The following is a 26183-nucleotide window of genomic DNA, read 5'->3' on the forward strand; positions in this document are numbered from 1 at the left end:
TGATAGACATGTTTGAATGAATGAATGAATGAATGAATGAATGACCATGCTTTCATATGAATGAGTAAACACCCTGTTGAAAATAGGACAACTGAGGCTCAGAAAAGGGAAGCTGCTAAGATTTCTCACATTAGCAGCAAGTGGGCAACTTGAGCCTACTTCTCTCAGATTCCAGGCTTACTGGCTTTCTTCTGTACTCCAAGGCCTCCCAGGCAGTGCAGGCTCCCAAGCTCAGCCCTAGATTTGTAAGACACAGAGCTTCCAGGTAAAGCCTGCCTGCCTGGCTGCCCAGCTATGAGAGTGAATTTACCCAGGGACTCTATGAACATTGGCCTCAAAGTACATTCTCTGGGGGCGCCTGGGTGGCTCAGTCGTTAAGCGTCTGCCTTCGGCTCAGGTCATGGTCCCGGGGTCCTGGGATCGAGCCCCGCATCGGTCTCCCTGCTTGGGGAAAGCCTGCTTCTCCCTCTCTCACTCTCCTTGCTTGTGTTCCCGCTCTCGCTGTCTCTCTCTCTCTCTGTCAAATAAATAAATAAAATCTTAAAAAAAAAAAAGTACATTCTCTGCTTTTTCTCCTTTCCTCCTACTTCCTTAGTGCTCTTCCAGGCAGAGGCAGGACCTTGATGGAGGTCTTCCTTCCCTTGTCTGCTGCCTTCTGTGGGTCTCTCTCTTGGAAGCCACAAGACAGGCATCCCTACTGGTCACGACTGCCTGAAACAGTATCCTCTCCCAACACCCTTCAAAAATCCTGAATCTTCTTCTTGGTCTTCTACTGGCAAAACTCAGGATACACTGAATTAAATCTAGACACTCTGCACTAAAATGTCCCTTAACCACTTATAAACACAACTCTCTTTATGTCATTACCCTATTCAGAAACTTCCAGTGTTTATGACAGGAGCCAGCAAACCAAAGTAGACATGCCCCATAGGGGTACCTAGAAGAACTTCCCCAAGGTACAGGAGCATGGATAGTTTATAAGCAATTGATTTCCAACATTTATGGTCCTTGCCCTTCATGCCATTCTGCTTAAGGTTCAGATTCCAGGGGCACCTGGGTGGCTCGCTCAGTCATTAAGCGTCTGCCTTCGGCTCAGGTCATGATCTCAGGGTCCAGGGATCGAGCCCCGTGTCAGGCTCCCTGCTCGGTGGGGAGTCTGCTTCTCCCTCTGCCTCTCCATCTCCCTCTGCCTCTCCCTCTCCATCTGCTTGTGTTCCCTTTTTTTGCTGGGTCTCTCTCTGTCAAATAAATAAATAAAATCTTTAAAAAAAATAGATTCAGATTCCAGGGGTCAACCTCTAACTGGCCTAATTCTCAGGTTACTTGTTCACCTGAAGGCTGGAGGACTGCAAGGCACCCAGAGCGATGCATCTACGAGACCACATCCAGTGTATATATGTCTATGGGGAGAGTGGTGAAAATTTCTACAAAACTAACAGGGGTACTATTACCAGAAGGGACTGTAGATACGGTATGAACACATCTAAGGGCTGTCTATTCCATGGTCTTACCTCCATTGCCACACGTCCAACCCAGTGAAATGCCACCTCCTTCTTGATTTTTTTCTAAATATGTGTGTATTTACGTATATGTCATGTTTTCTTGCACTTTTTTTGAAAAAAAACAAAAACAGAACTTACTATTGTAAAATTTTCCATACGATTCTCTGTTCCTAGAAATCCTGATTTTTTTAAATTTTCACGTATCATATGAATGAACCATAATGTTTGTAACCATATTGTCACTGTGGAGTATTTAGATCATTCCAACTTTTAGCCATGCTTAAATGGTATGGGTAAGAGCATGTTTGTGGATACATCCTTAAGTGCATTATTGATTTCTCCTTTAAAAGGTACTACTTTGATCACTAGTTCAGATTGTACGAACACTTTAGGAGTTTTGATATATTTTGCCAAATTGCTTTTCATAAATTTTATACCAGTACAAGTTGAATAGGAAAAATATCTCACTCTACCCTCGTCAGCACTGGGAGTTATCATTTGACAAAAATATTTGACAACTTGGTTGGCAAAAACTAGTACCTTCTTATCAAATAAAAGCAAATTAAGACATATGCAAGCTTACGGAGAAGAGTTGACATTTAGATTTCATTCGTTCAACGCCATTTTCTTTGAATCCAGTCTTCTGATTTTTTTTGCTTTTTGCCTTCACACTCAAATACAATGACCTGTTTTCCATCCATAATCTCCCCCTTCTTCTCCTTTCTCCTCCTCTTCCTCTTTCCCCAGTGTCACCACTGAGTTTTTTGGTAAATAAGATACTTATTTTTGAATAAGCATATACATATGCATAGCTTGCAATACCAACGATCCAAGAAGGTTGAAGTCTTTCTCAGTCTGCAGACCCAGCTCTCACCCATTCCCCTAACCCCACGTTGGAAGCATCCTCCTTCCTTTCTGACCTCCCACAGACCTTTCTCCCAGGTCTTTCCTGCTCTTCAAGATCGGTGGCTTTGTTGAGGGCAGAGACCATGGCTTGCTCTCGTCTGTATTTCTGACTGCTCCTAACGCAGGGATGGGCATAGCAGGTGCTCACAAAGTATCTTTGCAATGGATGGATAAATGGAATGATGGACAGAGGGATGGATGGATGGATGATTATTTTGTTGCTTCTAAAGAAATTAAGAATCATCCTTTCAGGCTTTGGATACCTAATAGTCTTATCATTATGAATGATCTGTGGGAAATTATCTGCTGATTTTCACCACATAAAAACCCCATTGGTTAAACTGTGCTGCAGAGAATCCTGATGCTTCAAAGTAACAATAGTTCTTGTTCAACTAATGAATTAACTGTTTAATTACCATAACTCACTATCCACTACATTTTCTTTCTTTCTTTTTTTTTTTTTTTTTTTTTTTTTGCAAATAGCTGATAGACTGGACACAGCCTTTTCCTGCCTGGAATTTCCATTGCATAGATTAAAGGAACGTTTGGGTAGGTAGCTAGAAGTGCCTTGTGTGCTACATAAGATGGAGTCTCTTGCAAAATTGTGTTTTCTTCAAATCTGCCACCACTATGCAAGAACAGCAGTCACCCCAGGTCCTGGCTGAGAGGTGCAGCTAACAGGGAACTCACACTGGCTGGGTTCTTACTCCATGCCAGGCCACATTGGGCTGCTTTTGGTGGTTTATGTCATTTCGTGACCATATCTGTCCTGAGAGGTAGGTGCTATAGTATCCATTTGGCAAACGAGGAAACCAAGATCAAGAGAGACCGTGTAACTCAAGGTCATGCAGTGAGGTTGCAGGCCGAGCTGGGATTCCAACTCCAACTCCTCTTTCTGGGGTCTTGAATGCTTTCCAGTGTTCCAGACTGTTCTCTTTTAACATTTCTTTCTTTCCTTTGTTCTAACACCACTTAGATTTTGTCTCCTTCCTACATTTGTGTTGTAGAATAGATTCCCCTACGTCACAGAACAGGATTTCATTCTCCAGCATTCCTGTCCCTTTGCTGGCACATGGTCCCCTCCATTCCCCACACATACTACCCTGGATGCATACGTTTTATCCTACAGCCACTTTCAAAACCTCTCAAATCCTCTCTCCTCCAAGCAGCACCCCTCCACCAACTACCACAGAACATGGACACTGCTCAAAAGATCAGAGGGTCTGATTTTAAGCAAACCATTTTACCTCTCAGGGACTCAGTTTGTTTACCTGTAAAATGGAAACAAGACCAGGGATAACTGTGACAACCCAGTAAAGTGCCTCACCTTGAAAATGCTTCCCCCACTGTTCCAGCTCTGGGTTTCTTTGGCCAAGAAGCATTTTGGAATTACAAAGTGCTGTCCAGTTCTGGGAGTCCCTGCTACCCTACATTTCCCTCAGGGCTTCAGTCCACTCCCTTCCTGCAACTTGGCTGAATTTCTCCTTGCACCCCTGCCCACCACATGGAAGCTGGCCATGTCCAGGAGCTGGGAGAGCACAGGGCTGTGGCCACCTATGGGGTCAGAAGGTAATCAAGGCACAAGGAGTGGTATAAGGAAGCCACCTCAAAGGACACTTGTAGAGAGAGAATTTCTCGGCTAGAGACTGCTCTGTAACTTTGAAGTCTGGGGAACACCATGACCTTGTCAGTGGCTTGGGATTCCAAGGTCTCTTTTTTTTTTTTTTAAGAGAGAGAGTGAGTGCACAAGCCAGGGGAGGGGCAGAGGGAAAGGGGGAGGGTTTTAAGCACGCAACATGCTCAGCATGGAGCCTGACGTGGGGCTTGATCTAATGAGCCTGACTCAGAGCTCAATCTCATGACCCTGAGATCATGATCTGAGCTGAAATCAAGAGTCAGACGCTCAACCAAGTGAGCAATTCAGGCGCCTGCCAAGGGCATTTTTTTATTTTAATGATTAGCAGCTGGATTGAGGTATAATTGATACACCAAAAAAAACTGCACATATTCAACATATATAGTTGGATTCGTTTGGACATGTGCATATACCTGTGAAACTGTTACCACCGTCAAGGTACTGAACATATCCATCATTTCCAAAAGTTTCCTCCTGCCTCTTCCTTTTTTGTTGTTGTTTTTGTTAGTCTGTTGGCTTGTTTGTGGTAAGAACATTGAACACGAGATTTACTCTCTTAAGAAAATTTTAAATTGCATGACACCATGTTGTCATCCCCAGGTGCTGCGTGACATGGCAGACTTCTAGAACTCTTACGCCTGCTGAATGACAGCTCCCATTCCAAGGGGCCTAGTCGGCAGAGAGGGCCACATTGATCTGCGTTTTTATCTCTTCATCTTCCTAAACTGTGACCCTGTAATTCCCACAAGGAGAGCTGTTAAGAGTTGCAGAGCCTTGGGCTCTTAGAAGCTCAAATTCTTTCAAAGACCAATTTCCCAGGAAATCAGACTAGTGTATTTGTTCTTTGAGGAATTCCTCAGTGAGTTCTCTTGTCTGTTTACGCTTCCATCCGTTCATTTAAATATTCAACAAATATGCGCCACCTCCTTATTAAATGTTGCTGTACTGGGCCCTGGGGTGGGGGGGGCAGAGACTCCTGCCTTTAGAAACACACAGTGTGATGGGAAGATAAAATGGGCCGCTGCTCCTTCCTTCCTTCCTCTCTCCTGAAGCCCTCCTTTCTTTCCTTCTCTGCTCAAACATCCCCTGTACCCGTTTCCAGGCCAAGCTCTGTGTTGTCCATGGGGTTGTTCCCAGAGGAGGCAGGCTGTATACACACTTTGTTCATGAAACGGGTTGAAATTGGTGGTGGGCTGGCACGGAGGGTGAAAATGCCTCCAGCTTTGAAGTCAGACAGAGCTAGGTGTAGACTTGATCGTGACCTCAGGCAGGTCTCTTCCCTTCCCTTGGCCTCTCTGGCAGGGGTGCCGTGAGTATTGAGGGAGACAGGGCGGGTGGAGAGCTCACTCTTTGGCTACCACGCTATTATTAGTACTAAGAAAGCATACTCAGCATTCAGTGCGGCCAGAGAACACGACTAATTTGGCTTGGCTACATGAAGGAGAGAAGAAGTCTTCAAAGCCAATGAGGATTTGTCAGCAGAGTGAGTCTAACATGCCCCAAGCTAAGGAAGAGCTCGTGAAGTTGGAAAACTAGCTTAGGAAGAGCTCGTGAAGCTGGAAAACGAAGTTGTTGCCTGTCCCTGTCCTCCAAATGCTTTTTAGAAACTTCTCCCCCTGTCTCAGCAATGGCCAGCATGCCGATGCTCTAGGGCTTTCTATAGGTACTAGCCAGTGCCCTGGGAGGGAGGCAGGTGCTGGCTCCCTCCCACCTGTGCTGGCCCTGGGACCCTCTTGCCAGCACGTGGCAGAGGCAGCCTGGCTGGGACAGAAGCCAGAAGCAGAGGCCCCCGGCAGGGTGGGGGTGCAGAGGGCAGGAGAGAAGCCCCCAGGGCCCACGTAGACTGGCTGCGGGCTGACAGCTGTCTAGAGACCAGACTCCCTGTGTTCACCAGCACCCAGGCATCCCCTGCAGGCTAGTGGCCTGAACAGCCGGGGCCGGAGGAGGAGAAGATGGAGCAGGTAAGGCAAGGAAAGGGGGGGGCGAGGCCTGCCTTTGCGGGGAAAGCAGTGCTTCTCCCATCACCAAAGTCCTATTCCTCAAGCTTCCTGGTTCCTGATTCTGACTTCGAGTGGGTTTCCTGAAAGCACAGTCTTCTACAAGTGGCACTCAGTACCACTCTCAGGGGAGAGCATGGATTCGGAGATTGGTTGGATTCCTGCTGGGGCTCTACTCTTTCGGAACTATGGGATCATATACGACTTTACCACTCTGAGCCTCAACTTCCTCATCTCTAAAATGAGGTAATAAGATCTGCCTTCTGGGCTTGAACTGGTGAGGTTCCTTTTCTCCGGCTCACCCCTCGCTTTAATAATGGGCTCTCTGCTTATTTCTCCCAATAATCCTCCCTCCCCACTCCCTAACACATTTCAGTTACTCTTGTTTTGTGCCATCCTCTGACACCTGTCCTGCCTTTCTTCTCCTCCTTTCTTCTTCCTTCCCTCTTCCTCCCCTTCCTATTCCTCATCACTGTCTCCATCTTCCTAGAAGAGCCAATGTATTGCTGCCTCCTCCAGGAAGCCTTCCTTTAGCAGGCCAGGAAGAATTCATTGGGGATCTCGTGTATTTTTATGCATCTCTACTGTAAGTGTTCCCTCTGCTTCATGTTGTAAACCCTGCTGTCCCTTGCCCCAGCCTATGCACTTCTTGAGGCAGGGCTTTGTCTGGGGACCTCTGGGTGCTGGGTGTCTAGCAGATGGCCTGGTACTCAGTAGTGCTAAAGAATGCAGAAATGCATCCCCGCCGTGGTACATGGGGCAGCTCTAAGTGTAGGTGACTGCAATAAACTTGTCTCACCCCAGGAGGACAGATGAGCGACAGAGAGGGGCTCCTATTTGCATCTTTGTACAGGTGCACTGCCTTGTTTATTTCACCCAGTCCTGCAGCCATCCTGCAGGAAACACAGCAATGATGCATTTACAGATGAGGAAACAGAAGCTCAGGGAAGGGGTCTCTCGTGCCAGGAAACACCCTTTAGAGCTTTGTAAAATGTTTGACTGAAGTCAAAGTCTGTTCTCCCTTCAGCACGCCGCCCATGCCCCTATAAGAAGGAATGGTGTTGGTGTGATCATAGCTGGGTTTTAATGCCCTGCCTCCTTTTCTCTAGACCCAAGCTTTTGGTTCTGCTCACACACCAGCAGATATTCAGGGAGAAAATTTCTCTATCAAAGTGCTGGTCTATGCAGAGGCTCTCAACCTGGGGTCCAAGCTGGAGGTCTGTAGAATTACATGGAAAAATAATACATTTTTACTTTCACCAACTGCTCATTGAAATTTAGCATTTTCTCCTATTGTAGACATGGGTGTGTTAACAGCACCTGTGACTTCGTCACTAAAAGAAATCACATGCAGTTTTCTATCATCTTTCCTTTGTTGCAGATCTTCAAATCTAGTTTCTGCTCATCACTGCTTCCAATTTATGGTCGTTGTTACATCTGTTACTAGATCTTTTTATTAATGTGTCAACAAAGAAGCATATATAGGATTATATTGCAGCTGGCTTTTTAAAAACTGTTTCTGATATGTGGTTTCTTTTGTAATGTTTTCTGCATTTAAAAATGTTATTCTAAGATGTGGCCCATATGCTTCTGCAGGCTGACTAAGGGGTTCTGGGCACTGAGTTAGGAGCCCCCTGTTCTCTGGTTCGAGTAGCTTTCAGGATTGAGGAGAAGCCTGCTATTGTTAGTAACAACACAACAATAAAAACGAGTACCTGGGTGGAGTAGTTGACAGCAGTTTGCATTCATTCATTCATTCATGTACTCATTCATCTTTCTGATAACAATCTGGAAGCCTGTCCAGCGTTCCAGGTGCTGGACTGCAGTGAGGGCACCAGAGCCCTGCCTTCATGGAGCCTTTTTTTTTTTTCCTAAACTGTTTAAGATTTTTTTTTAATTTTATTTTATTATGTTATGTTAATCACCATACATTACATCATTAGTTTTTGATGTAGTGTTCCATGATTCATTGTTTGCATATAACACCCAGTGCTCCATTCAATACGTGCCCTCTTTAATACTTATCACCAGGCTAACCCATCCCCCCACCCGCCTCCCCTCCAGAACCCTTTTATCATCTCATGATCCTCATGGTTACCTAATAAGAGTTAGGCGCTGTTGCCCATGATCCATGCTTGAGGAAGCTGAGCCTCAGAGAGGCGAAATGAGATGTGACAGTTTTCTCAGCTGAGAAGGGGCAGGGCTGGGTTTGAGCCCGTGGCTTCTTCGTGGTAACACAGGGTAACACTTTCTGATTTCCCTGCTGATTGTATCAGCCCCTTGATTTCAGTAGGTGCCCAATAATGGCAATGACAGAAACAGTGGAAACAATGGGTATTCTCTCTCCCCACTACCCCATTCTTGTATTTGTACCCTCTCTTTCCTGCAAAGCCACATAGTGTTATTAGAAATCTGAGCTGGACGGACCCTTCGAGATCACCCAATTGTTGTATCGATGTGAACCTGAGAGGCTCAGAGAGGATGGGAAGTCACCTGGGGACACCCAGCAGAGCGAGGCAGAGCCGGAGCCGCGTCCTGTGTCTGGAGTCTGCAGCCCGTACTCTTCCTGCCGGGTGACACCACCCCATTTACGCTCTACTGACGAGCTCCCCTGGCTCCAGGCAGCCCCCTCTGCTACCCCAGGTCCCTGGGGACTTCCACCCTCCCTGGGGAGCAGGCCCACTCCTGGCTGGGCTTCCAGAGCAGCTGCTCCTGAGAACCCCCTGCCCTTCCACCCCTGGGGCCCATCTTAACGAGCTCCTCTCTGAGATGAGAGCTGTAAGGAGCTCTCAATGACTCCATGTGGGTATTTCATAAATAAGTAATCCTCAATCCTCAGCATTTGTCACTGAACATTTTTTTTAAATTAACATAATATGTATTATTTGTTTCAGGGGTACAGGTCTGTGATTCAACAGTCTTACACAATTCACAGCGCTCACCATAGCACATACCCTCCCCAATGTCTATCACCCAGCCACCCCATCCCTCCCACCCCCCTCCACTGCAGCAACCCTCAGTTTGTTTCCTGAGATTAAGAACTTTTTAAATCATGGTTTCTTTTGAATGTGATGATGGGATTCACAAGGGGCAGGAGAAAGGGGGATAGGCTGAGGAGGAGAATTTCTATGACGGAGCAGTCAGAACGAGGTGATAACTTTTTGCCAAGGAATGATAGCCGCAGAGATCGGATGGACTCCGTGGTCATTGGGCATGTGGGGGTGGGGGTCACACCTTATCCCGACACTCCTGGGGAGAGCCCTGGAGTGACAGAACTTCACCAGGCCACTGGCTCGTTTAGCTTCCGGGCCTGATGCTCTTGGGGGAGATCAGCATCCCCCCAGCCCGTGTCCCAACTCCCATCCTCCACTCCCTAGATTAGACTGGCCCCTCTGACAATAGGCTCTCTTACCACCCTGTCTTTTTTCAGCATCTATTTTATTTGTAATTACAGATGTAGACATGGACAGAGGCACAGATTTCGAAGTAGGCGTAGACATGGGGACTTGCTGGGTGACTCTGTGCCATCAAGTGAGCTGTGTGTTCCAAGAGAACAAAGCCTTTGCTCTCTTTGTCCCTCCCTGTGTCCCGAACCTCCAGCCCCCACGGCGAGTGCCGGGGAAGTATTCCTGATAAGAACAGATGCACTTCAGCCCCTTATTGAGACCCCCTGTTTGGGCCTGGTGCAGAGGAGTGGCCTTGATAGCTTTCATCTCCCAGAGTCCTGACCACAACCCTGTGAGCTGAATGTTGTTGTCCCCGTTTCCCAGAGTGGCAGTGAACACTCAGTCATTTTCTCTTTGTCCCCAAGACCACGCAGCTGATGCCCCCTTGGTCCCTCCCCTTCCTTCACCACCTGTGCTTATTCACCGAACAGCTGCTCACACCCAGCACATGGGGGGAAGTGAGCGAGGAAGGATCACAGCACGCCGGAAGCTTGCAAGCTACTCAAAGGCACAGATACTCACAGGAAGCTCGGAGACCACTCTGCACAGCGATATATATTCTTGACCTAAATTAGCGCGAACCATAATTGCTAGAGGAAGAGGAATGAGAAGTGTCAGCTGGAACACCAGCCCCAGAATCTCCAGCTGGGAAAGGATGGGAAGAGGGAAAACAGGACAGTGTTGGCTCAGAGGCGGACTCCCCAGGGCAGGGCCCCAGCTCCGCCACGCTGACGTCCTGTGTGACATGGGGGCCAGCCCCCACCGCCGCAAGTGCGGGTTCCTGCACGCAAGGGTGTGCATTTCTTTTTTAATCCACAGAAGGCGCCATAGGAATAGCACCGTCCCACAGGGCGATGGCAAGAAATAACCAGAGAAGCCATGTTACATCAAAGCTTGCCTGTCTTCAGTTCTCAATAGATATTATCCATTGTTTTTCCCCATCACAATGACACTGGACAGCCCTCCCCGGAAGCTGGACTTTCCTCCACAACCAGCCGCGAAAATGGCCATCCCTCCTCCGTTTGCATTCCTGCAGTGTCGGGTAGCAGCAGGACCTTGCTCAATGGCTCTGATGTTAGAAAAGCCCAAATCTGCCTCCCTGTGGCCTGCAGCAGCTCACCCCTGCCCAGAAGCCTTTTATAGGTGACTCATCTTTATAAAACAGTGGCCGTGTACCCCGGCCCCCGTCCTGAGACTGCACCTACATTATCTTCAGTTGGTCTCAAAACAGCCTTTCATCCTCACAATGGTGCCTCAGTTTCTTCTTCTGTAAAATGGGGATGATCACAGCATTTACATCACTTTTTTTTTTTTTTTTTAATGAGAGTGAAGTAGGTAGACACAAGCAGTGCTTGATACATTTCAGGGCATGTGATGAATGCCCAAGAAGCATTCACTATTCTTGTTGTTTTTCTTGCCATAATGATTTATAGAAAATACCAATCTATGTTACTAGTGGGAATAAAAGTAGGATCTGCTTTTAGAAATCTCTGGAGGCTACCTTATATCTCCCAGGGTGAAGTCCAGAATTGCCAAGGCCTGGCACACAAAACCTTGCCTGGCCTGTCTGCTGCCTCATGCTTTGCCACACCCCACCCCCTCCCAGCATTCATGATTCCTTGCACTGCTTAAAGTTCCCTGAACCTGGGCCTGTCCTCCCCGACCTCTCTGGGACTTAACATATTCTGTTTCCTCTGCCTGCAATACTCTTATCCCATACCACTCTCCTTCATTTGGCCAATTCCTGCTCATCCTTTATGTCTCAGGTTCAATACTGTCCCCTCCAGAAAGCCTTGTCTGACCCCCCACTTCCGGGGTCTGGCTGAGGGGGACCTCTTTATGATCCCATGGACCCAGTTATATTGCGAGGGTAACTTCTGTGGGTTTTTTTCTACCTCCCTAGCTCATGCTATGTCACACCTATGCCTATGTGCCCCAGGAACCAGCTCAGGGCCCAGCAAGAAATTAGACATCAGTGAAAAATTTGAATGAGTAAACAGATCTTCCCTTCTCCATTATTGAGCTCCTTACATTCTCAAGCCATGGTTCTTGCAACTTTGAGGGACACTGAGATGGTACTAATCACTACAGCCATTGGGCACTTTCTTACATACATTGTCTACATTATTTCTCAGGCTAACTCTGTCAGCTAGGTGTTCCTAGACCCATTTTTCAGATGAGGAAGTGGAGGCTTAGAGTATAAGGGACTTGTCCAGCGTCTCATAGTGAGTGAAGCCAGGAGACAAAGCTGCTGCATACCCACTGGTCTACACTGCTGCTCATGCCGCTAGGGTGGAGGTACCTGTCCAAGGTTCCTCCCTCCCCGGGAGCTCGGGAGACCAGGCAGCCCATTGTTACCAGAGAATGATTAGTCCTCATCCGTGGGGCCGTGTCAGTGTCTGGGCCCTGAGTCATTTGTTCATACCTCTCTGTGAGTGACACAGACAGCCCCTGGAGTTTATTAAGAGCAGGCCACATCAGCATCTATCCCCAGCTGCCCTGCCTCATACTCACCCTGTGTGGGGCTCTGCTGAGTCAGCCAAATGCGACCCAGGTGAGGCATTTGGGCTGGAGCAATCGGGTAGTGTGGGGATGGCAGCCTCACTCAGCCTGCTGGGGTCTGGTTGACTCCGTTTTGAAACCAGGATTATCAGAAAGAAAGAATTCAGATGCCAGAGCTGGAGAGGTGCTTGGCAACACCGTGGACAGCACCTGGACATGGCAGGTGCAAGAACAGAGGCGTGGAGAGGCCAAAGGAGAGCCGGAGTCATGACCAGCTCGGTACCTGGCTTGCAGTGGGTGCCCAAAGGTGTCTTGAATGAATGGATGATGAATAGATTGGGCTTCTGTGCATTGTGTCATTGTGTTCTCACAATGATCCTACATGGTTGGGAGCTAGAAACATACTGTTTCCACTTTACAGGGATGAGAAGACTGAGGTGCAGATGAAACTTCATGTAGGAGCAAGAATGTGGTCTGTAAAGTCGGGTGTACCTGGATTCAGATCCTAACTCCCAACACTGACCTGTGGGTGTTCCCATTAAAACAAACAAACAAACAAACACCAAGAAATAGCAATCCAGTCTGCTGTGTCTTTTTGTACATACAGTCTTATTGAAACATACCATCCTAACTCATTGCACTTTGCATATTGTCAGTCTGTGGCTGCTTAAGCATTACCAAAGCAGATTTGAGTAGTTGGGTCAGAGTCTGTATGATTTCCAAAGCCTAAGATATTTGCTATAGACTCCTATGAAGAGAAGCTTGCTGACCCCTGTTCTCCCTGGGATGTGTTACGTACTTGATTAAAGTTGGTCTTTTCTCCTCTCAAGTGCAGAAGTGGCTTTATCAGGGTCCTTTTTCTAAGACTTTATAGGCCTTGCAAATTCCACAATGTAACAGGCAGGGTCTGGAACTGGAAGGGCTGGTGTGGGGTTAGGAGCACTGAAGTAAGAGCCAAGGACCAGAGTGTTCTAGTCCCGGCTCTCTCCTACTGCAGGATCTTGAGGACTTTCCTCTGAGCCATGGATAAGTGGGTTGAATCATGTGCCCCCAAAATTCATGTCCACCCAGATCCTCTGAATGTGACCTTTGGAAATAGAGTGTTTGCCAGTGTAATCGAGATAAGATCATAATGGATTAGGGTGATGCTAAATCCATTGGATGGTTTCGTTGTAAGAAGAGGAAAAGACTCAGATGCGGGGAGGAGGCCATGTGTAGCTGGAGGCAGAGTTAGAGTGATTTGACTATAAGCCAAGGGATGCCAAGGCTGCCAGGAGCCATGGGAAGCTATGCAGAGGCAAGCAAGGATTCTCCTCTAGAAGCCTACAGAGGAAGCAGAGCTCTGCTGACACCTTGAGTTTGGACTTCCAACCTTCAGAACTGGGAGAAAGTAAGTTTCTCTTGTTCTAAAGCATCTGGTTCCAGGTCCTTATTATGGCCGTGCTGGGAAATGAGTGCACCATGGTTCCCCTTCTTATTCCAGCATGGATCGAGGCTATTACGGCATATACACAGGCCAGGAGACAGTGCTGGGAGGAATGCAGAGGTTGTCCAGGTTCTGTCCTTCCAGTTCTTCCTCCACGAAGACACAGAGAGATTGGATGCAGATTGCTACCGGCTCTCTTGTTGCAAGAGCTCTGTCTTGCCCTGGGGTACGGAGCAAGTTGGCCTAGCTCACCCATGGCACAGAGAAAGCTCAGGACCTGAAATCAGGCCAACTTGGATGCACACCCTGGCCTCTCTACCTCATGGACCAGGGCGAGTAACAGAACTCCCCTGCCCACAAGACCCAGTCTCTCCAGCTGCAGGGTAGGGGTAAAAAGATGTACTTCCTAGGCCAATGGTGAAGGTCAAAGGACAGGGCCTGGGGAAGGAGCCTGGCAGTGTCCATGCACAGCAGGTGCTCAGAAAGGTAGAGATGCTGAAGATGTTGGTGTTAATGGTGATTTCTGGCAAAGCTGTGAGTCACCCAGTTCTCTCTGTCACCCCAGCCTACCTCCACTTGCAGTGCTAGTGCCCTGATCCTTTGCCCCCAGCTATTGGGGCAGCTTTAAGCTCCAACAGATCCCGAATCTTAAACTCAGCAGCTGGCATGAGGGATTAAGTCTGGAGTTAAGAAAATGTCAGGGTTTGCCTTGAGCTACTTCTCTTGCTTGCGCCAGATGATTCTTCATTTCTCCAGCCTGACACAATCACTGCTAGACTCAGTAAAGCCCCAGTGTCGGGTCTTTGTGTTTGAAATAATGTTCCCCTCATGTAACTGATGTTTATGCAGAATCAATCCTTTTAAAAGCTAACAGCCTCCTTATTTGTATAGCCTGAGCTGTCTCCGGTTCCACTGGAAGGTGACATTTTTGGCTTGTTTTTCTCTTTTCTTCCTTTGGTTTTCTTTGTCATTCTCTGACTGCTGTGTCCCTGTGTGTGTTCTCTTCCACTCACTCACTGGTCTTTTTCTTCACTTTCATTCTCTGTCTTTCCGAGGCTGTTTCCTTCCCCATCCCCTTCCCCCCTGCCGCCTCCTCCTTCCTTCCCCTCTCCCCGTGCTCCATACAGGACACCCTTGTTCTGTTTACCTTGATGTTTTCTCCTTTTAAATCTCTGTGTTTCTTACTCCTGTTTCTCCCTAATGTAGCTCTTCATTTCTGTCTTTCTTTTCACATACTTTCTCTGCCTCCATAGGCCTCTCTTTTAATCTCTCTCTATATGACACTCCTCTGGATGTGTCTCTCTGTCTCTATATTTTTCTGTCTGGCTGGCTGTCTATCCGTCCATCTACCCACCCACCCATCCATCCGTCCATTTCTGTCCTTTCTAGCAATTTCTCTACATGTTTATCTCTTTATGTGGTCTCACACGTTCTCAGCTTGCCCCTCCCTCTGTCTTTACCTCCTCATTTTAATTCTCACTTCTTCTTCTCCCTTTAAGGATATTAATATTTTAATAGCCTTAAGGTCTTCTCAGAATTCTCAACTCTTTCCATGATTCAAAAGTGGCAAGTTTCCCAAGAGCCTCAGTTCAGGAACTGTTAGTTCTCTTCCCCCACCCACCTGTCACCCTGACGTCATCCTGTGTCAAGTTGGGAAGTGAGGGCTAGTCCAGCAGCTCTCCTGTCATCTTCTCTGTTGTCCTTATACTACAGACCTGAGCGTGAAGGACTTGGGACGGGAACCGCGAGTTGGGGGTGAGCAGGGGCGTATCCCTCTTGCTGAGACCAATGACAGGTGGAGGCTGCATCCATGCCTTCTGGTGTTTTGTTTCTTCTGGAAAACATTTACTTATCACAAGTTTTTACCAGGCCTTGTGCTAGGGGCTAGAGAGGGATGAGTAACTCTTGAGGCATTTGCTCAAAAAGCTCATGGTCTTTCTGGGAAACCATAGAGCCGATGATTAAGATCAGTGAGATAATAGATTTAAACAATGTGTTCAGAGGGAAAAGAAGTTAATTCTGGTTGGTTGGGGGATGTAGACAGGGTTTCACAAAGGAACTCATAGCAAGCTCTGTGGAGGTAAGGCCTTTGTCCTATGTCACTTCTGCATCCCCAGTACTTAGAATAGTGCCTCCTATGGAGTAAGCGCTTAATAAGCACATGCAATATATGAATGAATGGATGGATGGATGAATTTGAATAGTTTTTTTTTGTTTTTTGAGGTTTTTTTTAAAGATTTTATTTATTTATTCATGAGAGACAGGAAGAGAGAGAGAGACTGGCAGAGGCAGAGGGAGAAGCAGGCTACCTGCTGAGCAGGGAGCCGGATGCGGGACTCAATCCCAGGACTTGGGGATCATGACCTGAGCCTAAAGCAGATGCTTAACTATCTGAGCCACCCAGGCGCCCTGAATTTGAATAGTTTTGAAGGATTCTTGGGATTTTATCAGGGAGAAGAATTAGAGATGAGCATCCCAGACCCAAAAGCATGATTAAGGATTCTGAGAAGTAAAGGTGCATACTATACTCAGATCCCTTTTTCAGGGATGACCTGCCCATCCCCTGGATTGTGGCTCATGGCCCATAGCTGTGTTCCTCACTGGGTATTGCCTTCAGTGAACTGCCTCACCCAAGGATACCACCTTCCGGATGGCAGCCCTTGGCCAGTGACTGGCAAACATGGTGATACAGAGGGCAGGGCCCCTTGCCTCTAATCAGGACATCCTTAAAGGGCCACCTAGCTCTAGAGCTCCCCTAAAGACAAACTGAAGCTTCAGATCTATTTGCATTAACCACATTGCATGTCGGCCTCTCCCTTGTCCAGTCCTGCCTTGCTTACTTCCTACAAGTGTAGAAGAGGGATCCTTGACAATTCTGCTGTGTGCGACTCTGTTTCAGAGTCTGTTCTCAGAGAACCTGACCTAAGATTGTGTGTTCAGGGAATGAGAAGAGACCTGTGGCTAGCCAGTAGAGAATATGAGGACGGGGTAAATGGAGCTGGATGGGCAGGCAGGGACCGAATTATGAAGGACCTTGAATGCCAAGGAAACTAACTTAGATTTTCTTCTGTAAGTAATGGAGAGCTATTATTGATGAGTGAGGTATGAATTAGAACTGGAATGTACAAGGTTCACTGGCAGTCAGTATGAAAGATAGTACAGAGAGAGATCATACTGGAGATAGAAAATAAGCTAGGACACCCAAACGTAGAACTCCATGCCTCCAGAGGGAAACAGTGGGAGAAGGGTGAAGGATGGTCCAGAGGTATCACCAATAGTACTCCCTGGCCTCTTCTTGCAACAAGTATCTGCCTTCTTTCACAATTCTGGATCCCATGAGTCCTATATCATGGGATAATGTGTACCTCTACTCGGTGTCTTGTGGTATCCCTCTTAATAGCTCCTGCAACTGTGGGCATCACAGATACTCCAGTGCTAGGATATCCTTATCTGGGGCCCTTTTGCCAGAAAGCAGCATCCAAAAACTCCTGTCTGTATATCCCATCTAATGAAACTTTGGCAGATGCATGGATTATGGTTCCTAGTCCAGTCTCATCTCTTGGGAACCTCATCGGGGAGGAAGGATGCATTTGCCTAGAATCCCATGACCTTTCCAGCAGCTCTTGCTGTCAGTCTGGACGGGGTCACATTTATGCAATAGTAAGAAAAATAAAGCTCTAAGGTTCTAGAGTCAGACAGTCCTGTGTTTGTGTCTTAGCTTTGCTGTTTATAGCCTTTGTAATTTGGGAAAAATCCCATACCTTTAATAGTTTCAGTGTATATCCAAAGTAGGAATAATAAGAATGTGCTCATTTTGCAGAGTTGCTATGGGGAGGTCTGGAATCTGTAGAAACATATAGAATATGAGTTAAGAGTTGTATAGCAGGAAGAGCTTTCCTTTTTGGAGTCAGATGGAGCTTGGCACAAACCAGTTCTGCCACATTACAAGCTGGGTGGACTTCAGCAAGACACTTCACCTTTCTGAGCCACAGTTCACTTATTGGTAAAATGAAAATCTCAAGCCTACCTTCCCAAATTATGAGGATTAATGAAATAAAGAGTGCCAAGTTCCAAGTATATTACTTTCCATCACAAGTAGACAAACATCAGGTCATATGATGGCATACCTATTGGATTTTTTCTTACTATTTTCTTTTTAGATATGTATTTGTATCATTTTCTTCATTACAAATATCATAAATGGTGCTCTTAACTCTAAAGAATGCATATTTAATTTTTTTTAATCTAATGATACATGTGTCTCTAGGGTTTAACCCTCCCCTTTGTCTCCAAGGGAAGAAGCGATGCTGTCCACATACTTCGAAACCATCAACGACCTGCTGTCCTCCTTTGGGCCGGTTCGTGACTGCTCTCGGAACAATGGGGGCTGCACTCGAAACTTCAAGTGCGTGTCTGACCGCCAGGTAGACTCCTCAGGATGTGTGGTAAGTGCCATTGGCCCAAGACCGTGGAGCTGGCCCAGGTGCCAAAGCTGCTTGCTGGAGGCCTCTCCCTGTGAGGGGTAACTCGCTCATGGTTGCTGCCTCTCTGGCCTTCAGCACACCAGGCTCCCGTGGTTTCTCCATCTGTAAAGTGGGATAGTTAAACCTACCTTGTGGAATTGTTGGAAGAATGAAATGAGACATCAGAACTTTAGTACCCAATATGCAATAGGTCCTTGAGAGCTCCTGGCCTCAGGAAAGTGACATCCATTTGGGGGTGAGGTAGGGCATGTCTTACCTCTGTGGGCATAACGGGATCATGTCAATGAGATGTCCAGAAGAGAAAGTTTCAGTGGAGACCTTAAGATTGGTTGAAGTTGGGGAAGATGGTGTTTAACTGGCTTCAAGAGGTGGGTCAACTTACATTAGGGAAAGAGTGGGTATAGCCAAGGCAAGGGCATGGAGGGGAATGGCAGACTTATCTGCCTAAGGCTCCAGAATGAAGCATGGTGAAGGACACAGAGGATTTTGAGGATCTTTCTTGCCTATAGAAGAGGCTTTCAAACTGGATGGTTTGTTTTATCGGAATGTCATAGGGTACCTATTTCAAATGTAGGTTCCAGGGTCCCACACCAGTAATACTGATCATGTAGAGGGGGTTAGGTCCCAGGAACCTCAATTTGTAACAATTTAGTGAGTGTTATATGTGTGGGGAGGCAGAGCTCATGGAAGCACACTTGGTAAACTTCGCTCTTCAAGATGAACTTCTTCACCTGGCATTCGATGCCTTCTTGATTTGGCCATTTCCAACCGGTGGAATGAATTAGGTGTGGTTCTCTGAACATACATCCCCATCTAATGCCTCAGAGCCTTTGCTCCTACCGTCCTTTAGCCTAGAGTGAATTGCTCCCCACCAGCCTGTGTAGCAAACAAGTAGACCTCTTTCCAGATTTGTCTTCTTTTCCCTCCCCACCTTGGATAAGTGACCATACTCTTCTAAAGATCATTACTGTTTTCACATGCCTACTACATCTGTTACAGCCCCTGTGATCATTTATAGCACAGACTGGCTTTTTTCTTGTTTATCCCACCCAGTAAACTGGGGGAGAACCCCGGGAATCTGTTGATTCAACTTAGCACCCCAACCATCTCAGTAAATAAGGAAGAAATAAGGGATGGAGGGAGGAATGGGGCCAGGGATGTGGGCCAGGACTGTGTCTCTGGGAGAGATCACAGGAAATAGAATACACAGTCAGCTCTTTTTTCTATTAACATATAATGTATTATTTGTTTCAGGGGTACAGGTCTGTGATTCAACAGTCTTATACAATTCACAGCGCTCACCATAGCACATACCCTCCCCAATGTCCATAACCCAGCCACCCCATCCCTCCCAGCCCCCTCCACTCCAGCAACCCCCAGTTTGTTTCCTGAGATTAAGAGTCTCTTATGGTTTGTCTCCACCTCTGGTTTTATCTTGTGTCATTTTTCCCTCCCTTCCCCTATGATCCTGTGTCTTGTTTCTCAAATTCCGCATATCAGTGATATCATATGATACTTATCTTTCTCTGATTGACTTATTTCGCCCAGCATAATACCCTCTTGTTCCATCCACCTTGTTGCAAATGACAAGATTTCATTTTTTGATGACTGCATAATATTCCATTGTACCTCCTTTCATTGTACCTCATTTCATTGTACCATTCCATTCCACCTCTTCTTTATCCATTCATCTGTCAATGGACATCTGGACTCTTTCCATAGCTTGGCTATTATGGGCATTCCTGCTATAAACATTGGGGTGCATGTGCCCCTTCGGATCACTACATTTGTATCTTTGGGGTAAATACCCAGTAGTGCAATTGCTGGGTCATAGGGTAGCTCTATTTTCAACTTTTTGAGGAACCTCCATACTTTTTTCCAGAATGGCTGCACCAGCTTGCATTCCCACCAATGGTGTAGGAGGGTTCCCCTTTCTCCACATCCTCGCCAACATGTGTCATTTCCTAACTTGTTAATTTGAGCCATTCTGACTGGTGTGAGATGGTGTCTCATTGAGGTTTTGATTTGGTTTTCCCTGATGCCTAGTGATGTTGAACACTTTTTCATGTGTCTGTTGGCCATTTGGATGTCTTCTTTGCAGAAATGTCTGTTCACGTCTTCTGCCCATTTCTTGGTTGGATTATTTGTTCTTTGGGTGAACAAATAATTGGATAAGCCCTTTATCTGATATGTCATTTGCAAATATCTTCTTCCATTCTGTCGGTTGTCTTTAGGTTTTGTTGACTGTTTCTTTTGCTGTGCAAAAGCTTTTTGTCTTGATGAAGTTCAGTTTTGCCCTTGCTTCCCTTGCCTTTGGTGATGGTCTAGGAAGAAGTTGCTGCGGCTGAGTTCGAAGAGGTTGCTGCCTGTGTTATCCTCAAGGATTTTGATGGATTCCTTTCTCACATTTAGGTCTTTCATCCATTTTTAGTCTATTTTTGTGTGTGGTGTAAGGAAATGGTCCAGTTTCATTCTTCTGCATGAGGCTGTCCAATTTGCCCAACACCATTTGTTGAAGAGACTGTCTTTTTTCCATTGGACATTCTTTCCTGCTTTGTCGAAGATGAGTTGACCATAGAGTTGAGGGTCCATTTCTGGGCTCTGTATTCTGTTCCATTGATCTATGTGTCTGTTTTTGTGCCAGTACCATACTGTCTTGATGATGACAGCTTTGTAATAGAGCTGGAAGTCTGGAATTGTGATGCCGCCAGCTTTGCTTTTCTTTTTCAACCTTCCTCTGGCTATTCGGGGTCTCTTCTGGTTCCATACAAATTTTAGGATTATTTGTTCCATTTCTTTGAAAAAAGTGGATGGTATTTTGATGGGGATTGCATTAAATGTGTAGATTGCTCTACGTAGCATAGACATTTTCACAGTATTTGTTCTTCCAATCCATGAGCATGGAACATTTTTCCATTTCTTTGTGTCTTCTTCATTTTCTTTCATGAGTCTTTTATAGTTTTCTGAGTACAGATCCTTTGCCTCTTTGGTTAGATTTATTCCTAGGTATCTTATGCTTTTGGGTGTAATCGTAAATGGGATCGACTCCTTCATTTCTCTTTCTTCTGTCTTGTTGTTGGTGTATAGAAATGCAAGCGATTTCTGTGCATTGATTTTTATATCCTGCCACTTGACTGAATTCCTGTATGAGTTCTAGCAGTTTTGGGGTGGTGTCTTTTGGGTTTTCCACATATAAAGTATCATATTATCATGCAGTCAGCTCTTAATGTGCCTGCACCACAGGTAGTGAAATAGACAATGGCTGGGAGACCAATACAAAGAATAAACTTCTAGAGAATGAAATAATGCAATTAAACTGTATTGTAGACTCAAAGATCAACAGATCTTCAAAGGTAGATGGTTAAATGGAGGTTTTTTTTTTTTAGAATTCTTAGGATTGTAAGTGACAGAAACTCAGAACTAGTTTAGGCAAAAAGAAAAAATGTATTGGATCAAACAGAAGTTAAGGCACAGTAGGATTAAGGGGATCAAACAATGTCATTGGGATCCCTCTTCTCTTCTCTCTGCTTGCCTCAGCACCATGCCGTTCTCTGGACAACTCTAGCTTCCCCACTCACTAAGAACATCTTTTTCCCAGGTCCTCCAGCTAAAGTCATAGGATTTCATCTCATTGGGCCAGCTTGGTCCTCATGCCCATCACTGTACCAATCACTGTGGTCAGGGGGAAGGACTGGGCTCATCCGAGGCCCAGTCATACCTGGGACTTGGGCCAAGTGGCACCTTCACCTAAAATGCATGGTAGTGAGTTGAGGGAAGGTCCAGACTCTCAAGGAAAAGTAGGGTGCAAGCAACAGAAAAGGGGGTTGGTGTCAGCAGGTGTCTACTTCAGAGTATTGCAACCCTGCCCTCCATTTTGCATAATAGAAATGTGAGGCCCGGTGAGAGAGAGGAGGATCTGCCCAAGTCTTAAAGCTAGGCAGTGGACACACAACTCATAAAGATGTCCCAGATCAGCAGTGTGGTCTCCAAAACACGAAGCTGGCATTTCTGAAAGGCATTAAGTTGTCTGCCTCTATTCCCTTTTTCCATCAGTTCCGTTTCCTGAACTCCCTTTCCTCAAAGATGGATGTCCCAGAAGAATGAGATCTCAGCATGCAGAGGTGTGCGTGCACAAGCGTGTACCTAGGTGGGATATGTCTCTTGCTCCCTCCCATCAGTGTCAACTGGCAAAATGCAGAGAGAGAGCAAAAGAACATTCCTTCCCTGGAGATTAAGAGAAAATTCAGCAGTCTGATGAGGTTGCCAGAGACCTTCCTCTCTAGATTAAAGTTCTAATGTTAAAACTGCAACTTCAGGGCTCAATGCAGCTAAGGTACGCTCTTCTCTGCTCCTTCAGAGTCGATGGGGAGACACCCACTTTTACCCTGAACTTTAAAATTTCTCTTATTTTTCTGGAGACTCTTTGACATACCTGCAGAGAGAAACTTTTTCTTACAGCCCCTCTTCTAAGAAACTCGATCTGGAAAAAAAAAAAAAGTAGTAATAATACCTTCTATTTTTCGCACTTTAGAGTTCTCAAGTTATGTCTGCATCCAGTAACTCATCGTCACAACAAATCCGGGCAGCAGGTCCCTCACCCACGTGGGAAGCAGAGTGACTTCCCAATACCACCACAAGGTGGCCAAGTAGAGGTCCAAGGACATGTTTTCAATATTCTTCTTGCCAGAACCATTTTGACTTTGCTTTCCTGTGGGTGCAGAAAGGAGATAGTGGGAGAGGAGCTGAGAAAGAAGGCTGGGCTGAGTGAACTGGGTTTAAGTTCTGGCTTGGTCATTGGTGAGCTTTCGAATCTGCGTTGACCTCATTAGTCTCAGTTTCTTAATCTCTCAGAGGGAGCAGTAACTCTTGAACTCATAGGTTTTCTGAAAAATCAAAGAACGTACTCAGAAATGATTAGGGATTTACAAAAGGCCATTTATGTGCAAGGTGATGAGACCATGATTGCTGTTGTTTTTATGCAGTTGGTATGATGTTTGGGGCCACAAAAATTCAGGAGCACATCATATTTAATTTTCTATGATGTTTCTGTAACTGAATATCATTTCTGTACTGCTCCATCCATTGGTAGTGGAAACATACTTCTAGCTCAACTTAGGTTTTCCGCTTCCCACCTCTTCCTGAACATCTAAGTTCAAAGGAGGCTGATGTTCACTTAAGCACAGGGGTAAGAGGATGGTCGGTACTGGACCACTGCCTGTGAATTCTAGTGCCTGCTGTCTTGTCTGGTCTTTGTCCATCACTGTCTTTCCTTTATGATATTGTGCCAGGACCTCTCCGTTCCCATGCGATTTATAGGCATGTGGTTTATCCTGGTACCTGCTGCCTTGTTCTCTCCACAAGGTCATTTGAGGCCAGCTGGCTCTATCTGTCAGATGCTTTCCTGCCCTACTGAGGCCATCAGCTCTTCTACATCACACTGCGGGCATGGGGATCTGCGGGGAGCTAGCTGAAGACCTGTTGACATAGGTAGACCATGAAGGCACTTGTCGTTGGTGGCTCTCATTCCAAGGAAGAGCACCCCATGTTTGTCAGGTGCCAGATGCAATCTGGCAGGTGAGGCTGAGACGCTCTCTGCTTTCCAATCCCTCAAACTCACCTGATTTTCTCTAGCCCCTCATTCTCTTCAGCCACCCTGTGGACAAGCCTGGTGCAAATGGAGCACAGGATCTCTTTCAAGGACATTCTCTAGCATTTGCATGACCATCTTGTTTGATTTCCAACATTCCTCTCTTCCCAAGCTCAATTGATCCTTAGCTCTTTAAGGAGGATGGGGGGTGAGGGGTGGAGAAGCCAATTCTCTAACACATCACAGATTTTCCATTACTATTATTATCATTATATTTTACCTTCAATTTAGACCTCAACTTCTGCACCCAAATTAAAAAAAATTGGCTTGGTGGTGGCTTGGTTTTCTGGTTCTTCTGTGATAATCTTTCCCTGGGATACTATGGTCCTCAGGTATATAGTTGCCCAAAGTAGGGACGGTCACTGGATGTGTGTGGTAGGCAGAGTAATGGCCCCCACAAGGAATTCCATATCCTAATGCCTGTGACCTGTGAATATTTTACCTTATATGACAAAGGCGAAGATTAAATTTGCATATGGAATTAAGGTTGCTATAAGCCAATTTTTAAAGCAGGAGATTGTCCTGAATCATCAATGGGAGCCCAGTGTAATCACAGGGTCCTTTAATGTGGAAGAGGGAGGCAGCAGAGGAACTCAGAGCCATACAACATTGCTACCTTTGAAGAGGGAGGAAGGAGGTTACAAGCTAAGGAAAGTCTGTAACACTTGGGAAGGACAAGCAAATGGATTCACCCCCTACAGCCTCCAGAAAGTAATGAAACCCTGCCAATACCTTGATTTTACCAAGTGAGAATTTTGCTGGACTTCTAACCTATAGAACCGTAAGCTAATAAATGTGTGTTTTAAACCAAGTTCGTGGTCATCTATTTACAGCAGTGATAGGAAATTAATGTAGGGTGAACAGTAATATGGGAAGGGAGGGTGATCCAAGAGATACCATATAAAGAATTACCTTGTTATTTAGATTTTCAATTATTTTCAGGGAGACCCTCACCTCTTGACCAGAGATGGAGGAAGTAGCAGTGAATGAAGCATCAGAAAGGGGAGGGAGCCTTGTGCTCCCCTTCAATGTCCCAAACAGTAAAAAATTGTTATCTATTAGAAATGGTATAAATCTGGCAAGCACAGTGATGTCAACAAGGCACAGTTTGAAAAGTAAGCTGTGCTTCCCATTTATTCTGTGTGGCAGTATAAACATTGTGAAATTTTAATCAAGATAGAGGACAAAACCAAAGAAAACTATAGGTACTTCATCATAATATTGTGTGGAGGACACTTTCACCACCTCTATGTAGCTGCAGCCCCCTGAAGCATTCTGCTCACGCTGTTCCTTTGTATTCGCCTGGTTTTCCCAGCGTGGGAAGTGGCCTTTTGATGGAATCAGCCTCAGACAATCAGGTGATCAAATCTGTTCTCAGCCCCCTTTGAAATAGCAATTCACAGCTTACCTTCCTTTTTCCAATGTTTTGCTCACATTTTGTGTGTCAGGAACATGGGAAGGGTTCATTCAGCTGGGTGATTTGTCTCTGATCCATGACAGGTGGGCCATCTGCAGCTGGAAGATTTCTTTCAAGAGGGTCCCTTCACTTACCCAGAAGGGGCTGGAATAGCTAGCAGTTGACCCTTGGCCGTGCTGGACCTCAGCTCGGGGCGGGGGGCTATCAACTAGAGTGCCTGCCCATGGCCTGTCCATTTGGCTGGACTTTTCAGGCCACAGAGGCTAGGTTTGCAAAGCATCCCGGGATCAAGTGTTCTAAGAGCACAGGCAGAAGCTGCAAGCCTTCTTAGCACCTAGCCTCAGAAGTCCCAGGACATCATTTCTGCTCCATTCCATTTGTCAAGCAGGTCATTAAGGTCAGTATGGATTCAAAGAGAGAGAACTGGACTTCACCTGTTGGTGAGAAAACTAGCAGAGAATGCATGGCCCTCTTTAACCTACCTTTGACCTACAGCGTGGACACACAGGCCAGGCCTCTCAGGGCAGGAAGGCACCCTAGAGATCTAACAAGGCCAGCACCTCTCCCATTATACAGACAGAAAAGCAAACGTCTTGAAAGATGCAGAGATGGCTCAAGTTCGTGGAGGGAAGCAGTGACAGAATCAAGGTTTGATCCTAAGACTCCTTCCTCCCTGTTGCCCCTGTCTAGGTAATGGCCTTAGAGCATCTGCTTTGCCATTGCAACAGCCCAGAGATTTAGTTAGCAGTCGCCCTGCATCCAGCGTGGTGAATGGAACAGGGGGGTGCAAGATAAGAGCCCCACCATGTTTTATAAGGTAGCTGAGAAGACGAGAGGGGCTTCAACAGGACTGCCGTGTGACCTTGAACAAGTGCCTTCATCTCTGCACGAGAATATCTCACCAGGTGGGTGTGAGAGCAGACAGAAGGGGGCTGGGGTCGGAAAGGGGCCACTTAGTAACGCTGTGTGCCCGTTCACGCACGTTCATGGCAGTCATTGCTGGTAACTCTCCCCCTAGGCGGGCATTGCTGTATCCGCTTTATGAAAGACAAAGGCTAGGACTGTAAAAATGATGGTCCACACAGTGATCTGTGTGTAGACATGGTTCTGAGTGCTGAACTTGTTTTAAACAGTGTATTTCTCTCAGCCATCCTGTGAGCTAGGTTGTATGATTATCTCCACTGTATACTTGAGAAAAACGGAACTGCCTGGGAGGAAGG

At 46.3% G+C, this 26183-nt stretch overlaps 1 protein-coding gene across 5 annotated transcripts in view; it reads left to right on the forward strand.

Moving 5' to 3' along the window:
- The window catches only part of ASTN2 (astrotactin 2), an 894395-nt gene that overhangs the window by 507715 nt on the left and 360497 nt on the right, over positions 1 to 26183 (forward strand). For all 5 annotated transcript variants that reach the window (XM_027616418.2, XM_027616419.2, XM_027616420.2 and 2 more), the window contains one exon: positions 17710 to 17860. In XM_027616418.2, coding sequence (XP_027472219.2) covers positions 17710 to 17860 — 151 coding nt within the window. The remainder of the gene's footprint in view (positions 1 to 17709; positions 17861 to 26183) is intronic.

This window comes from Zalophus californianus, chromosome 13 (assembly GCF_009762305.2).
Source record: "Zalophus californianus isolate mZalCal1 chromosome 13, mZalCal1.pri.v2, whole genome shotgun sequence".
NCBI classification, from domain to species: Eukaryota; Metazoa; Chordata; class Mammalia; order Carnivora; family Otariidae; genus Zalophus; species Zalophus californianus.